Source organism: Pseudophryne corroboree, chromosome 11 (assembly GCF_028390025.1).
Source record: "Pseudophryne corroboree isolate aPseCor3 chromosome 11, aPseCor3.hap2, whole genome shotgun sequence".
NCBI classification, from domain to species: Eukaryota; Metazoa; Chordata; class Amphibia; order Anura; family Myobatrachidae; genus Pseudophryne; species Pseudophryne corroboree.
In genome coordinates, this window is record NC_086454.1 from 302,516,976 (window position 1) to 302,534,413 (window position 17,438).

General features: G+C 48.4%; 1 protein-coding gene across 3 annotated transcripts in view; it reads left to right on the forward strand.

Annotated features, from left to right (window-relative positions):
- The window catches only part of SPG7 (SPG7 matrix AAA peptidase subunit, paraplegin), a 150,227-nt gene that overhangs the window by 109,717 nt on the left and 23,072 nt on the right, over window positions 1–17,438 (forward strand). For all 3 annotated transcript variants that reach the window (XM_063945541.1, XM_063945539.1, XM_063945540.1), the window contains exon 13: window positions 54–169. In XM_063945541.1, coding sequence (XP_063801611.1) covers window positions 54–169 — 116 coding nt within the window. The remainder of the gene's footprint in view (window positions 1–53; window positions 170–17,438) is intronic.

The window sequence follows — 17,438 nt, forward strand, 5'->3', positions numbered from 1 at the left end:
TAGATTGTATAAAGCAGCGTGGACCATTTATACACTGGCTTCTTTATGTGCAGGTACAGTCAAGAAGAGTAAGATCATGTCGAAGGAGGAGAGGCGGGTGGTGGCTTACCACGAGTCCGGCCACGCTCTAGTCGGATGGCTTTTGGAGCACACTGAAGCCGTTATGAAGGTGAGGCCAGCAAACAGTGTCACTGAGTGAAACCAAATAGAGTAAAATGTTATACTGTTTTAAAACCGCTTTAGTGTATTATGAGTAATGTTTAGCTTCAGCTTCAGTGTAATCTATTGATATTCCCGCACTATTAGTTAACACCATAGAATTCCTGTATATCCTAAAAGGGATAAGTATATGATAATAGGTGGTAAGGGAATTTGAAGGCCTGAATTGCAAGGACAGTTTTTCCTAACTGGATTTGTTAACAGGAAGTTCATCAAAGGAACTGTACTGCTTTCCATAAACAATCACAAAGACAATGTAATTTCTCTAGCATCCATAAGGGATATTGGGGAGACTTAGGCCCTCATTCCGAGTTGTTCGCTCGCTAGCCGCTTTTCGCAGCAGTGCACACGCTAAGCCGCCGCCTTCTGGGAGTGAATCTTAGCTTAGCAGAATTGCGAACGAAGTATTCCCAATATTGCGAAAAGATTTTTCTTTGCAGTTTCTGAGCAGCTCAAGACTTACTCTTCCAGTGCGATCAGTTCAGTGCTTGTCGTTCCTAGTTTGACGTCACAAACACACCCAGCGTTCGCCCAGACACTCCCCCGTTTCTCCGGCCACTCCCGCGTTTTTCCCAGAAACGGCAGCGTTTTTTCACACACACCCATAAAACGTCCAGTTTCCGCCCAGAAACACCCACTTCCTGTCAATCACACTCCGATCACCAGAACGAAGAAAAAACCTCGTAATGCCGTGAGTAAAATACCAAACTCCTTAGCAAATTTACTTGACGCAGCCGCAGTGCGAACATTGCGCATGCGCAGTTAGCGGAAAATCGCACCGATGCGAAGTAAAAGAACGAGCGAACAACTCGGAATGAGGGCCTTAGTACGATGGGGTATAAACAGGGTCCAAAGGAGCCGGTGCACTTTAAATTTCTTCACTGGGTGTGCTGGCTCCTCCCCTCTATGCCCCCTCCCACAGGCAGTTTAGAAAAAACTGCCCTCAGGAGAGGATGCACATCTCTGCAGCTCCAGAGAGTTTTCTTCAATTTCTTTTAAACGTTTATTTTCGGTATGCTGTTTGTGCAACAGCATACCTGCACTGTGGGAGTTAGGGGTGAGGGAGGACATATGGGGGATCCGCTAGGGGGGTCCCCGGTTCAAAGTGCTGCGGAACGTGGGGCGTGGCATACGGGACCCTCCTGGGGAGGACCCGCTAGAGCCCACCGTGTAGACTGGCTTTAAAATAGCTAGAAACTAGCACTTGTGTGATGTTTTTAAGCAAACGGGAGACTTTGCCAGTATAAAAATCACTGCAGCTTTGGCGCAATTGGAGGGGGCGGAGCTACCTCAGAGTGGGACCAGAGGCATTTTGGCACCTTCCTCTGCTTAATGCAGCCACAGACAGCACACACAGCGCTTCCTGCCTCACAGGACACGCTTGAAAACTGGTACAGGGTGTAGCAAAGGGGGAGAGCCACTATTGTACACTATCTGGGTCCTCTACAGGACAGAAACTGATATAAGTTGTTGTCTGCTTCACTGGGGCTGTGCAGCTAGGGGTGTGCTGGTGTCTCTCTGTGTGTCTCCTCTCACATACAGTAAGGGCAGGCTGAAAAGTATACTGTGTGTGTGTGTGTGTGTGTGTGTGTGTGTGTGTGTGTGTGTTACTGTGCTTACTGTGAAACATGGGTAAATACAAGCTGTGCAGTGTATGTCACACTAGATTCTCTCCAGTATCACCTGATTCTGTTTCATATGAACAATGCAGCCAATCTTCACAAATCAATGAAGGGGCTGGGAGAAAGGGTCCAGAGCCCTCCTTGCTTGGGTCTCTTAAAACTATGATGTCTGATATGTCATCCCAGCTCACTGCTAATGTGCGGAAAACTCAGCTATTACAACAGGCTGTTGCAGACTTAGCTGCTAGGGCAGATGTTACACCGCAGATGTTACAAGTTTTTGTGCACTTTCCCATTTGCTCCTGAAGGTAGGAAATTTTGGGAGGAACCCCCGGGGGTTGACGTATTAGTCTCTCTACTGTCCAAAAAGGCGGTGCTGCCTGCCCCGGGCTCCTTTTCTATAAAGGACCCTGGGGACAGAAAAATAGAAGCTACACTCAAATATATTTACATGGCAGCAGGTGTATCGCAGAGGCTGGTCATAGCAGGTTGCTGGATGACCCATGCCATTCATACGTGGGTTACTCAAATTCAGGGGGGCCTCTCCAGGGATATGCCTCTGGCCACTATGGTGACTCTCCTGAAGCACATTCAGGGCACTACACGCATCCTGTGTGATTCGTTTAAAGAGATGGGTAATTTTAATGCTAGGACTTCTGCCATGGCAGTGTCGGCGCGCAGGGCTTTGTGGTTGCGTCGGTGGAAAGCAGACGCAGAATCAAAGCACAGTGTGGAGTCCCTCTCCTTTTTTGTGGAATGGCTCTTTGGGGTTGAGTTGGATACGTGGATTTCCAAAGTCACGGCTGTGAAATCCATGTTTCTCCCCTCTGGGGCCCCTACCTGGGGCTGTCTGTGCAGTTCTTTCGGTCTAATAGATTTCGATCTAGGGCCTCCAATGCGAATAGAGGCACCAGAGGTAAGTCAAAAAAGATCTGCCACCACCGGTTCTCGGGAACAGAGCACCAGTTCTGGTTCTCAGGAACAGAGCACCAGTCCACAGCATGACGATGCCCACCCACCCCGAGGAGATCTCGAGGTGGGAACTCGACTGCATCACTTCAGCCGCATCTGGGGAGGCTCCTGCCAGGATACCTGGGTAAGGGAACTCATTTCTCAGGGCTACAAGCTTTAGTTCGATGGTGCTCCTCCCCAACGATTTTTCAAATCAAGCTTACCAGCTTTTGAGGATATGCAGGTTACGTTGCAAAAGGCCATCCGAAAGTTGGTCCAGTCCCACGTCATTGTTCCAGTACCGATACCACAATGAGGCAGGGCTCGGTATGGCCCATTTTGAATCTAAAGTCCTTGAATCCTTACCTGAAGGTTTTCAAGTTCAAGATGGAATCCCTGAGGGCAGTGATTGCGGGCCTGGAAGAATGGGAATTCCTGGTTTCCTAGGATATCAAGGACGCCTACCTTCATATTCCAATTTGGCCACCTCATCAGGCTTATCTGAGGTTTGCCCTACTGGATGATCATTACCAGTTCCTGGCACTACCCTTTGGCCTGTGCACGGCTCCGAGGGTATTCACGAAGGTAATGGCGGAGATGATGCTCCAACTCCGGGTCCAATGTTGTCCCTTACCTGGACGATCATCTGATAAAAGCAAGATCCAGGGGGCTTTTATTGCTCCATTTCGACCACACTATCCAACTTCTGTCACACCATGGGTGGATTCTCAATCTACAGAAATCCCACCTGGAGCCGACCCAACGGCTCCTGTTCCTGGGGATGTTGCTAGATACAGTGGCCAAGAGGGTGTTCCTCCCGGAGGACAAAGCAAGGCAACTTCAGGAGATGGTCCGCATGGTGCTCCGACCTACTCTAGTATCCATCCATCTTTGCATCAGATTGTTGGTGAAGATGGTCGCCTCATACAAGGCGATCCAATATGGGAGGTTCCATGCCAGAACATTTCAATTGGATCTCCTGAGCAAGTGGTCCAGATCACATCTACAGATGCACCGGATGATTCGGCTGTCACCTCAGGCCAGGATTTCTGTTCTGTGGTGGCTGCAGTCCTCCAAACTACTGGAAGGTCGGAGTTTCAGGATTCCGGATTGGACCCTCCTCATGACGGATGCGAGTCTGAGAGGATGGGGTGCTGTCACCAAGGGTGCGCAGTTCCAGGGCAGGTGGTCAGCCCACGAAGCCCTCCTTCCGATCAACATTCTGGAACTTTGGGCGATCTACAATCTGCTTTAGGCCTCTCCTCTGCTCACGGATCACACAATTCAAGTTCAGTCGGACAACGCCACAGCAGCGGCGTACATCAGTCGACAAGGAGGAACAAAAAGCAGAGCCTGCATGCGAGAGGTGTCAAAAATACTCCTCTGGGCAGAAAGAAATGCAAGAGCAATGTCGGCAATCTTCATTCCGGGTGTGGACAACTGGTAAGCGGACTTCCTGAGTCGTCACGATCTCCACCCGGGGGAGTGGGGCCTCCACCATCAGGTGTTCCAACGGATCATCCACCGATCGGGCTGCCCGCAGAAGGACATGATGGCTTCTCGTCTCAACAAGAAGCTTCTTTGGTATTGCCCACGAACCAGGGACCCTCAGGCGAGGGCAGTGGATGCACTAACATTGCCTTGTCCTTACTGGCTGGTCTACCTGTTTCCTCTGATTCCGTTGCTCCCAAGGGTGCTCAAGCGAATCAGAAATCAGGGAGTCCAGGCAATTCTGATTGCCCCGGATTGGCCTCAGAGGGCGTGGTACGTGGATCTTCTGGACATGTCCGTCGCAGACCCTTGGCCTCTACCACTGAGAAGCGATCTTCTTCAACAAGGACCGTTCATCTATCCGGACTTACGGCGACTTCGTTTGACGGCATGGAGGTTGAGCATCCTAGCTCATAAAGGCCATTCCAAAAAGGTTATTGCTACCATGGTTCAGACCAGGAAACCTGTGACGTCAAAACACTATCATCATATCTGGAGAAGATATGTTTCTTCATGCAAGGAACGCACGTATCCGCCTGCAGAGTTCCACTTGGTACGTTTCTTGCGTTTTCTGCAGGCTGGTGTGGATAAGGGTTTGCGTCTGGGTTCCATTAAGGTCCAGATTTCAGCGCTCTCCATTTTCTTCCAGAGGATATTGGCACTGTTGCCAGAAGTTCAGATCTTCTTGCAAGGTGTACTTCACATACAACCTCGGGGGTCATTCCGAGTTGTTCGCTCTCAAGCTGCACACGCTAAGCCGCCGCCTACTGGGAGTGAATCTTAGCTTATCAAAATTGCGAACGAAAGATTAGCAAAATAGCGAATAGACACCTCTTAGCAGTTTCTGAGTAGCTCCACACTTACTCGGCATCTGCGATCAGTTCAGTGCTTGTCGTTCCTGGTTTGACGTCACAAACACACCCAGCGTTCGCCCAGACACTCCTCCGTTTCTCCAGCCACTCCCGCGTTTTTCACAGAAACGGTAGCGTTTTTTCGCACACACCCATAAAACGGCCTGTTTCCGCCCAGAAACACCCACTTCCTGTCAATCACATTGCGATCACCAGAACGAAGAAAAAACCTTGTAATGCCGTGAGTAAAATACCTAACTGCATAGCAAATTTACTTGGCGCAGTCGCACTGCGCACATTGCGCATGCGCATTAGCGACTAATCGCTCCGTTGCGAGAAAAAAATACCGAGCGAACAACTCGGAATGACCCCCCTCCTTTTTGTGCCGCTTACGGCACCCTGGGATTTGAATGTGGTGTTGGATTTTCTACAGTCCTCCTTTTTTGAGCCTCTGATGACGTGATGATGGTAGAAGACAAGTACCTTACATGGAAGACAGTGATGTTACTGGCCCTGGCTTCTGCTAGACATGTCTCAGAATTTTGGCGCCTTATGGTTAAGAGCCCAGTTTCTGCCGAAGGTTGTTTCTGTGTTTCACTTGAATCAACCTATTGTGGTTCCGTCCAGTTCTGACACTTCTGCTCCTCCGGAGGTGTTGGATGCTGTGCGAGCCTTGAAGATCTATGTCAAGTGAACGGCTCGGTTTAGAAAGACGGATTCCTTGTTCATGCTCTATTATGCGCAGTAAAAGGGTTGTCCTGCTTCAAAGCAGTCCATTGCTACAGTGATCGCGCTGAGATTAAAAAAGAGTGGGTCCCAGGGACCCCACACTTTTAAAAATTGGGGTCCTACCTGTCCTTTTCTGGGTCCCATCGGAATGAAGCTTCTTATTAATGATTCAAATATAAAAACACAGAGTTGATTTGGACACTACAAAAGTGTTGCAAGGGGGAGGGGGGATGACAATGCTGCTGGACTGTGTAGCATACAGGACACCCTGCACCGGAGCTGTAACTAGACATTTTGGCGCCCTTTGGCAGAAAGTGAATTGTTGTTACCCCTCCTATATGCGAAGGAACGGACACTGCGCGCACCCAAAATTTAGTGGCGTGGCTTTGGGGGGAAGGCAGAGCACATTATACACATTGCGCCAGGCAGAGCACATTATACACATTGCACCAGGCAGAGCACATTATACGCATTGCACCAGGCAGAGCACATTATACACATTGCACCAGGTTCAACACATTATACACACTGCACCAGGTTTAACACATTATACACACTGCACCAGGTTCAACACATTATACACATTGCACCAGGTATAGCACATTATAAACATTGCACCAGGTATAGCACATTATACACTTTGCACCAGGTATAGCACATTATAAACATTGCACCAGGTATAGCACATTATACACTTTGCGCCAGGTATTGCACATTATACACTTTGCACCAGGTAGAGCACAGGGGAAGGGGGGGGGGGGAGTTATTACACACACATGGAAAGGGGGAGGGAGTTATACACACAGTGGAAGGGGGGGAGGCAGTTATTATACATACTGGAGAAAGGGGGAGAGGGGGCAGTTCTTACATCCCTCCAGTACTACCCCGCTTCTGTGTCCTGTGGAGCTCCAACAGGGTATCATGGAAGAGGGGAGCGAGTGACAGGGTTTACAGATTACAATACAGAGCAGCAGGTTAGAGGGAATGAACGGGGCGGGTCTGATCCTGCAGGATATTCCCCCCACTCCTCTCCAGCCCCTATGACCCTCATGCTGTAGCACCTGCAGCCGCCTCTTGTCCCACCACTTACCGCTGGCATATTCCTGCTTCCTCCGCGGTCTGGCTCCTGTAGCTCACTGGAGGGGCACTGTGGATTTCCTCAGCCTGACCGCGAAGGTCACAGCCCCAGCTACAGCACACACAGCAGGAAGATTCCTGTCATATGTGGTGTGCGCGGAGCAGACGGTGAGGGGAGGCGGGGCGGGAGAACACACACTCTCACATGGTCTCCTATCCCTTCCAAGTTCCTCCTCCTGCTGCCAGGGAGACGGAAACTGACTGACAGCGCAGGACAGCGCTGCTGGTCAGAGCCCGTCCTGAGGGACCCTAGTTTCTCTATCGTCCTAGTGGATGCTGGGGTTCCTGAAAGGACCATGGGGAATAGCGGCTCCGCAGGAGACAGGGCACAAAAAGTAAAGCTTTAGGATCAGGTGGTGTGCACTGGCTCCTCCCCCTATGACCCTCCTCCAAGCCTCAGTTAGATTTTTGTGCCCGGCCGAGAAGGGTGCAATCTAGGTGGCTCTCCTAAAGAGCTGCTTAGAAAAGTTTAGCTTAGGTTTTTTATTTTACAGTGAGTCCTGCTGGCAACAGGATCACTGCAACGAGGGACTTAGGGGAGAAGAAGTGAACTCACCTGCGTGCAGGATGGATTGGCTTCTTTGGCTACTGGACATTAGCTCCAGAGGGACGATCACAGGTACAGCCTGGATGGTCACCGGAGCCTCGCCGCCGGCCCCCTTGCAGATGCTGAAACGAGAAGAGGTCCAGAATCGGCGGCAGAAGACTCCTCAGTCTTCTTAAGGTAGCGCACAGCACTGCAGCTGTGCGCCATTTCCTCTCAGCACACTTCACACGGCAGTCACTGAGGGTGCAGGGCGCTGGGAGGGGGGCGCCCTGGGAGGCAAATGAAAACCTTTTTTGGCTAAAAATACCTCACATATAGCCGCCGGGGGCTATATGGAGATATTTAACCCCTGCCAGAATCCATTAAAGAGCGGGAGACGAGCCCGCCGAAAAAGGGGCGGGGCCTATCTCCTCAGCACACAGCGCCATTTTCCCTCACAGAAAGGCTGGAGGGAAGGCTCCCAGGCTCTCCCCTGCACTGCACTACAGAAACAGGGTTAAAACAGAGAGGGGGGGCACTAATTTGGCGTTAGAAATATATAAAAGATGCTATAAGGGAAAACACTTATATAAGGTTGTCCCTATATAATTATAGCGTTTTTGGTGTGTGCTGGCAAACTCTCCCTCTGTCTCTCCAAAGGGCTAGTGGGTCCTGTCCTCTATCAGAGCATTCCCTGTGTGTGTGCTGTGTGTCGGTACGTGTGTGTCGACATGTATGAGGACGATGTTGGTGAGGAGGCGGAGCAATTGCCTGTAATGGTGATGTCACTCTCTAGGGAGTCGACACCGGAATGGATGGCTTATTTAGGGAATTACGTGATAATGTCAACACGCTGCAAGGTCGGTTGACGACATGAGACGGCCGACAAACAATTAGTACCGGTCCAGACGTCTCAGAAACACCGTCAGGGGTTTTAAAACGCCCGTTTACTTTAGTCGGTCGACACAGACACGGACACTGAATCCAGTGTCGACGGTGAATAAACAAACGTATTCCTTATTAGGGCCACACGTTAAGGGCAATGAAGGAGGTGTTACATATTTCTGATACTACAAGTACCACAAAAGAGGGTATTATGTGGGATGTGAAAAAACTACCGTAGTTTTTCCTGAATCAGATAAATTAAATGAAGTGTGTGATGATGCGTGGGTTCCCCCCGATAGAAAATTATGGGCGGTATACCCTTTCCCGCCAGAAGTTAGGGCGTGTTGGGAAACACCCCTTAGGGTGGATAAGGCGCTCACACGCTTATCAAAACAAGTGGCGGTACCGTCTATAGATAGGGCCGTCCTCAAGGAGCCAGCTGACAGGAGGCTGGAAAATATCATAAAAAGTATATACACACATACTGGTGTTATACTGCAACCAGCGATCGCCTCAGCCTGGATGTGCAGAGCTGGGGTGGCTTGGTCGGATTCCCTGACTAAAAATATTGATACCCTTGACAGGGACAGTATTTTATTGACTATAGAGCATTTAAAGGATGCATTTTCTATATATGCGAGATGCACAGAGGGATATTTGCACTCTGGCATCAAGAGTAAGTGCGATGTCCATATCTGCCAGAAGATGTTTATGGACACGACAGTGGTCAGGTGATGCAGATTCCAAACGGCACAAAGGTGTATTGCCGTATAAAGGAAGAGGAGTTATTTGGGGTCGGTCCATCGGACCTGGTGGCCACGGCAACTGCTGGAAAATCCACCGTTTTTACCCTAAGTCACATCTCTGCAGAAAAAGACACCGTCTTTTCAGCCTCAGTCCTTTCGTCCCTATAAGAGTCATATCTGCCCAGGGATAGAGGAAAGGGAAGAAGACTGCAGCAGGCAGCCCATTCCCAGGAACAGAAGCGTTCCACCGCTTCTGCCAAGCTCTCAGCATGACGCTGGGACCGTACAGGACCCCTGGATCCTACATGTAGTATCCCAGGGGTACAGATTGGAATGTCGAGACGTTTCCCCTTCGCAGGCTCCTGAAGTCTGGTTTACCAAGGTCTCCCTCCGACAAGGAGGCAGTATGGGAAACAATTCACAAGCTGTATTCCCAGCAGGTGATAATCAAATACCCCTCCTACAACAAGAAAAGGGGTATTATTCCACATTATATTGTGGTACTGAAGCCAGAAGGCTAGGTGAGACCTATTCTAAATCTAAAAAAAAAAAAAAAAAAAAAATTTGAACACTTACAAAGGTTCAAATCAAGATGGAGTCACTCAGAGCAGTGATAACGAACCAGGAAGAAGGGGACTATATAGTGTCCCGAGACATCAGGGATGCTTACCTCCATGTCCAAAATTTGCCCTTCTCACTAAGGGTACCTCAGGTTCGTGGTACAGAACTGTCACTATCAGTTTCAGACGCTGCCGTTTGGATTGTCCACGGCACCCCGGGTCTTTACCAAGGTAATGGCCGAAATGATGATTCTTCTTCGAAGAAAAGGCGTCTTAATTATCCCTTACTTGGACGATCTCCTGATAAGGGCAAAGTCCAGGGAACAGTTGGAGGTCGGAGTAGCACTATCTCGGATACTGCTACAACAGCACGGGTGGATTCTAAATATTCCAAAATCGCAGCTGATCCCGACGACAAGTCTGCTGTGCCTAGGGATGATTCTGGACACAGTCCAGAAAAAGGTGTTTCTCCCGGAAGAGAAAGCCAGGGAGTTATCCGAGCTAGTCAGGAACCTCCTAAAATCAGTGCATCATTGCACAAGGGTCCTGGTAAAGATGGTGACTTCCTACGAAGCAATTCCATTCGGCAGATTTCACGCAAGAATTTTTCAGTGGGATCTGCTGGACAAATGGTCCGGATCGCATCTTCAGATGCATCAGCGGATAACCCTATATCCAAGGACAAGGGTGTCTCTCCTGTGGTGGTTACAGAGTGCTCATCTTCTAGAGGGCCGCAGATTCGGCATTCAGGATTGGATGCTGGTGACCACGGAGGCCAGCCCGAGAGGCTGGGGAGCAGTCACACAAGGAAAAAATTTCCAGGGAGTGTGATCAAGTCTGGAGACTTTTCTCCACATAAATATACTGGAGCTAAGGGTAAATTTATAATACTCTAAGCTTAGCAAGACCTCTGCTTCAAGGTCAGCCGGTATTGATCCAGTGGGAAAAACATCACGGCAGTCGCCCACGTAAATAGACAGGGCGGCACAAGAAGCAGGAGGGCAATAGCAAAAACTGCAAGGACTTTTCGCTGGGCGGAAAATCATGTGATAGCACTGTCAGCAGTGTTTCATTCCGGGAATGGAAACTGGGAAGCAGACTTCCTCAGCAGGCACGACCTCCACCCGGCAGAGTGGAAACTTCATCGGGAAGTTTTCCACATGATTGTAAACCGTTGGGAAATACCAAAGGTGGACATGATGGCGTCCCGTCTGAACAAAAAACGGGACAGGTATTGCGCCAGGTTAAGAGACCCTCAGGCAATAGCTGTGGACGTTCTGGTAACACCATGGATGTACCAGTCGGTGTATGTGTTCCATCCTCTGCTTCTCATACCTAAGGTACTGAGACTTATAAGACGTAGAGGAGTAAGAACTATACTCATGGCTCCGGATTGGCCAAGAAGGACTTGGTACCCGGAACTTCAAGAGATGCTCACAGAGGACTTATGGCCTCTGCCGCTAAGAAGGGACTTGTTTCAGCAAGTACCATGTCTGTTCCAAGACTTACCGCAGCTGCGTTTGACGGCATGGCGGTGGAACGCCGGATCCTAAGGGAAAAAGGCATTCCGGAAGAGGTCATTCCTACCCTGGTCAAAGCCAGAAAGGAGGTGACCGCACAACATTATCACCACATGTGGCAAAAATATGTTGCGTGGTGTGAGGCCAGAAAGGCCCCACGAAGAAATTTCAACTCGGTCGATTCCTGCATTTCCTGCAAACAGGAGTGTCTATGGGCCTCAAATTGGGGTCCATTAAGGTTCAAATTTCGGCCCTGTCGATTTTCTTCCAGAAAGAAGTGGCTTCAGTTCCTGAAGTCCAGAAGTTTGTCAAGGGAGTATTGCATATACAACCCCCTTTTGTGCCTCCAGTGGCACTGTGGGATCTCAACGTAGTTCTGGGATTCCTCAAATCACATTGGTTTAAAACCAGTCAAATCTGTGGATTTGAAGCATCTCACATGAAAAGTGACCATGCTCTTGGCCCTGGCCTGGACCAGGCGAGTGTCAAATTGGTGGTTTTTTTCTCAAAAAAGCCCATATCTGGTTGTCCATTTGGACAGGGCAGAGCTGCGGACTCGTCCCCAGTTCTCTCCCTAAGGTGGTGTCAGTGTTTCACCTGAACCAGTTTATTTTGGTGCCTTGCGCCTACTAGGGACTTGGAGGACTCCAGGTTGCTAGATGTTGTCAGGGCCCTGTAAATATAGGTTCCAGGACGGCTGGAGTCAGGAAAACTGACTTGCTGTTATCCTGTATGCACCCAACAAACTGGGTGCTCTTGCTTCTAAGCAGACTATTGCTAGTTGGATGTGTAATACAATTCAGCTTGCACATTCTGTGGCAGGCCTGCCACAGCCAAAATATGTAAATGCCCATTCCACAAGGAAGGTGGGCTTATCTTGGGCAGCTGCCCGAGGGGTCTCGGCTTTACAACTTTGCAGAGCGGCTATTTAGTCAGGGGCAAACACGTTGGTAAAATCCTACAAATTTGATACCCTGGCTAAGGAGGACCTGGAGTTCTCTCATTCGGTGCTGCAGAGTCATCCGCACTCTCCCGCCCGTTTGGGAGCTTTGGTATTATCCCCATGGTCCTTTCAGGAACCCCAGCATCCACTAGGACGATAGAGAAAATAAGAATTTACTTACCGATAATTCTATTTCTCGGAGTCCGTAGTGGATGCTGGGCGCCCATCCCAAGTGCGGATTATCTGCAATACTTGTACATAGTTACAAAAATCGGGTTATTATTGTTGTGAGCCATCTTTTCAGAGGCTCCGCTGTTATCATACTGTTAACTGGGTTCAGATCACAGTTTGTACAGTGTGATTGGTGTGGCTGGTATGAGTCTTACCCGGGATTCAAAATCCTTCCTTATTGTGTACGCTCGTCCGGGCACAGTACCTAACTGAGGCTTGGAGGAGGGTCATAGGGGGAGGAGCCAGTGCACACCACCTGATCCTAAAGCTTTACTTTTTGTGCCCTGTCTCCTGCGGAGCCGCTATTCCCCATGGTCCTTTCAGGAACCCCAGCATCCACTACGGACTCCGAGAAATAGAATTATCGGTAAGTAAATTCTTATTTTTTTTTATTTTTGAGTCCCCACAATCAATTCTTGAGTAAAATACGCACTAAGGTGCGTTTTTGCGATCACTGTTGCTCGTTGGCTCAGGCTTACTATCCAACAGGCCTATGTGTCGGCAGCCTTACCTGTTCCTAAGTCTCTGAAGGCCCACTCTACAAGACCAGTGGGCTCTTCCTGGACGGCTGCCCGTGGAGTCTCGGTCTTACAACTATGCCGAGCTGCTAACTGGTCGGGGAAGAACACTTTTGTAAAGTTCTACAAGTTTGATACCCTGGCCAAAGAGGATACCCAGTTTGGGCAGGTGGTGCTGCAGGCGTCTCTGCACGTTCCCGCCCGTTCTGGAAGCTTTGGGACGTCCCCATGGTACTAAATCTACCCAATATCCCTTATGGATGCTAGAGAAAATAGGATTTTAATTACCTACCGGTAAATCCTTTTCTCATAGTCCATAAGGGATATTGGGCGCCCGCCTCTGTGCGTTGACTTTTCTACAGGTTCTCTTTTATCTGGTTACCTGTTGCTGTTGTTGGTACCAGCCGTTGTTGGTTGTTGTATGTTATGGTGTGCTGGTGTATAAATCTCACCACTCATTGTTATTATGTTCCTTCTCTCATATATGTCCTTTCTTCTGTGGGCACTGTTTTACCTATAACAGCCTGTGGGAGGGGGCATAGAGGGAAGGAGCCAGCAGACCCAGTGAAGAAATTTAAAGGGTACCGGCTCCCTTGGACCCCGTCTATACCCCATCGTACTAAGTCTCCCTAATATCCCTTATGGACTACGAGAAAAGGATTTACCGGTAGGTAATTAAAATCCTATTATTATTTTATCAAGGTTTCACAAAGGATATGTTCCCTTATGCTTAGTATCATTCCATGCTCTAGAAAAGGTTCTGCAGAGGACAATCGTAGTGAATATTCTGAAAAAGTATCCACAATATGGCCGTACAAAGCTCCTTTACATATATGTGAGAAAGCTGGTCCAGGGTAACCCATAGATGAGCAGAATATGCCCTCATTAGACAAAATTAGTAATGTTTTTCTCCAACTTATGTTATCAGCAGAATGTGACCTACCACATATGGCTAGAAGGACATTTTGCATTTTATTTTATTGTATTTAAGGGCATTATGTATGTGATCTGTGTGTGTGTGTGTGTGTGTGTGTGTGTGTGTGTGTGTGTGTGTGTGTGTGTGTGTGCTTGTGTGCATGATCTCTGTATCTGAGGTCCTTAGTGTGTTTGTTTGATCTCTGTATCTGATGTCCTTAGTGTGTGTGTGTGTGTGTGTGTGTGTGTGTGTGTGATTGTATCTGAGGTCCTTAGTGTGTGTGTGTGAGATCTCTGTATGAGATCTCTGTATGTGAGGTCCTTAGTGTGTGTGATATCTGTATCTGAGGTCCTTAGTGTTTGATCTCTGTATCGGATGTCCTTAGTGTGTGAGATCTCTGTATCTGAGGTCCTTTGTGTGTGTGTGTGTGTGTGTGTGTGTGTGTGTGTGTGTGTGTGAGATCTCTGTATCTGAGGTCCTTAGTGTTTGATCTCTGTATCGGATGTCCTTAGTGTATGAGATCTCTGTATCTGAGGTTCTTTGTGTGTGTGTGTGTGTGTGTGTGTGTGTGTGTGTGTGTGTGTGAGATCTCTGTCTGAGGTCCTTAGTGTGTGTGTGTGATCTCTGTATCTGAGGTCCTTAGTGTTTGATCTCTGTATCGGATGTCCTTGGTGTATGAGATCTCTTTATCTGAGGTCCTTAGTGTGTGTGTGTGTGTGTGTGTGTGATCTCTGTGTCTGAGGTCCTTAGTGTGTGTTTAGTGTGTGTGTGATCTCTGTGGGGTATATTTACTAAGGTCCCGATTTTGACCGAGATGGTGTTTTTTCTTCAAAGTGTCATCTCGGGAATTTACTAAACTCAAATCACAGCAGTGATGAGGACATTCGTATTTTTTTGGTAGTCCTCGGAAAAAATTACGAATGTATACACCATCGGTCAAATACGGCTGGAATTTGGTAGAAATCGGTAATTTACTAAAAAGTGCAAATCACAAACACTGCCGACAATAGCCGTGCAGAAATACAAATCGTGAAAAAGTGCTAAAAAAAACCAGACCTGCTTTTTTTTACAGTGTTCGGATAGGCATGCACGGATCCATGAGATCCGTGCATGTTTTTCAGTGGGAAGGGGTGGGAAAGTGTTAATTTAAAAAAAAAAATGCGTGGGGTCCCCCCTCCTAAGCAAAACCAGCCTCGGGCTCTTTGAGCCGGTCCTGGTTGTAAAAATATGGGGGAAAAAGTGACAGGGGTTCCCCCATATTTAAACAACCAGCACCGGGCTCTGCGCCTGGTCCTGGTTCCAAAAATACGGGGGACAAAAAGCGTAGGGGTCCCCCGTATTTCTGAAACCAGCACCGGGCTCCACTAGCCAGATACATAATGCCACAGCCGGGGGACACTTTTATATTGGTCCTTGCGGCCCTGGCATTACATACCCAACTAGTCACCCCTGGCCGGGGTACCCTGGAGGAGTGGGGACCCCTTCAATCAAGGGAACCCCCCCTCCAGCCACCCAAGGGCCAGGGGTGAAGCCCGAGGCTGTCCCCCCCATCCAAGGGCTGCAGATGGGGGGCTGGTAGCCTTTTTGACAAAAGTTGAATATTGTTTTTAGTAGCAGTACTACAAGTCCCAGCAAGCCTCCCCCGCAAGCTGGTACTTGGAGAACCACAAGTACCAGCATGCGGTGGAAAACCGGGCCCGCTGGTACCTGTAGTACTACTACTAAAAAAATACCCCAATAAAAACAGAAGACACACACCTTGAAAGTAAAAGTTTAATACTTACATCCACACCTCCATACACACATACTTACCTATGTTCACACGAGGGTCGGTCCTCTTCTCCATGTAGAATCCATGGGGTACCTGTTGGAAAAATTATACTCACATAATCCAGTGTAGTTCGGTCCTCTTCTTTTCTATTTGTAATCCAGGTACTTTGCAAAATAAAAAAACGGACACCCAACCACGCACTGAAAGGGGCCCCATGTTTTCACATGGGACCCCTTTCCCCGACTGCCAGGAACCCCCCCTGACTTCTGTCTAGGAGGGTTCCTTCAGCCAATCGGGGTGCGCCACGTTGTGGCACCCTCCTGATTGGCTGTGTGCTTGATTGAAGGGGTCCCCACTCCTCCAGGATACCCCGGCCAGGGGTGACTAGTTGGGTATGTAATGCCAGGGCCGCAGGGACCAATATAAAAGTGTCCCCCGGCTGTAGCATTATGTATCTGGCTAGTGGAGCCCGGTGCTGGTTTCAGAAATACGGGGGACCCCTACGCTTTTTGTCCCCCGTATTTTTGGAACCAGGACCAGGCGCAGAGCCCGGTGCTGGTTGTTTAAATATGGGGGAACCCCTGTCACTTTTTCCCCCATATTTTTACAACCAGGGCCGGCTCAAAGAGCCCGAGGCTGGTTTTGCTTAGGAGGGGGGACCCCACGCATTTTCCCCCCCAAGATTTTAACAATGATTTATTTTTTTATAAAGGTGCACAATGAAGCCCAGCACGGATCTCACAGATCCGGCCGAGATTCATTGTGCTAAAGTCGGCAGTGTTTTATAAGTCACTCACGTTCACGTAAAACACTGCAAAAAAAAACGAATGACATCGACATCGGTAAATCCGAAAATGCAGAATACGACAGTTTAGTAAATTAGTCGTAATAAATTCAAAAAGTTGCAACTTTACACTTTCGATGTCATTCGTGATTGAACTTTAACCTCAATCTGGAAAATACGAATTTTAGTAAATATACCCCTGTATCTGAGGTCCTTAGTGTGTGTGTGATCTCTGTATCTGGGGTCCTTAGTGTGTGTGTGATCTCTGTATCTGGGGTCCTTAGTGTGTGTGTGTGTGTGTGTGTGTGTGTGTGTGTGTGTGTGTGATCTCTGTATCTGAGGTCCTTAGTGCTCTCCATTTATATATATTTGGAGGATCAGTGGAGAACCAAACTCTGGCTATAACCACTTTAGCCAATGTAGTGAGGCAGAGAATATACTTATAAATTGTAACTGACTGAGTTTCCTCAAGATACAGACCAAATAAACATAATCTCGGGGTGATAGCGGTCAGCGACGGAGTAGTGATTATCACATCTCTCCAGACATCCTCCCAAAATGCATATGCCCTAGGGCAATCCCATATCGTATGCCAAAACCCAGCATTATCGACCGAACATTTAGGGTAGAAAGAGTTATCTCTAAGGCTGGCCCTTTGCAAAGACACAGGTGTACAATAAACCCTATGAAGGACATAGAAAAACACCTGTCGAAATCTGATGCAAAGGGTGGTGTACTTAAGAGACCCCAAAATTTGAATCCAGAGCTCCGTAGACAGAGATTCGAATTTCAGTCGGAGGCTGTTCAATTGAACTTGGTAACCCTATCATTAATAGATGCATATATTGAAGATATTTTCCCTTTTAGACCTAGATTGTGCAGCAACGCTTTAACAGACGAATCTGAAATTACCGGAGAAACACTGGGAAATTGAGCCGTAACAGCGTGGCGCAATTGGAGATACCTGAACAAAGCAGTGTGTGTGTGTGTGTGATATCTGTATCTGAGGTCCTTAGTCTGTGTGTGATATCTGTATCT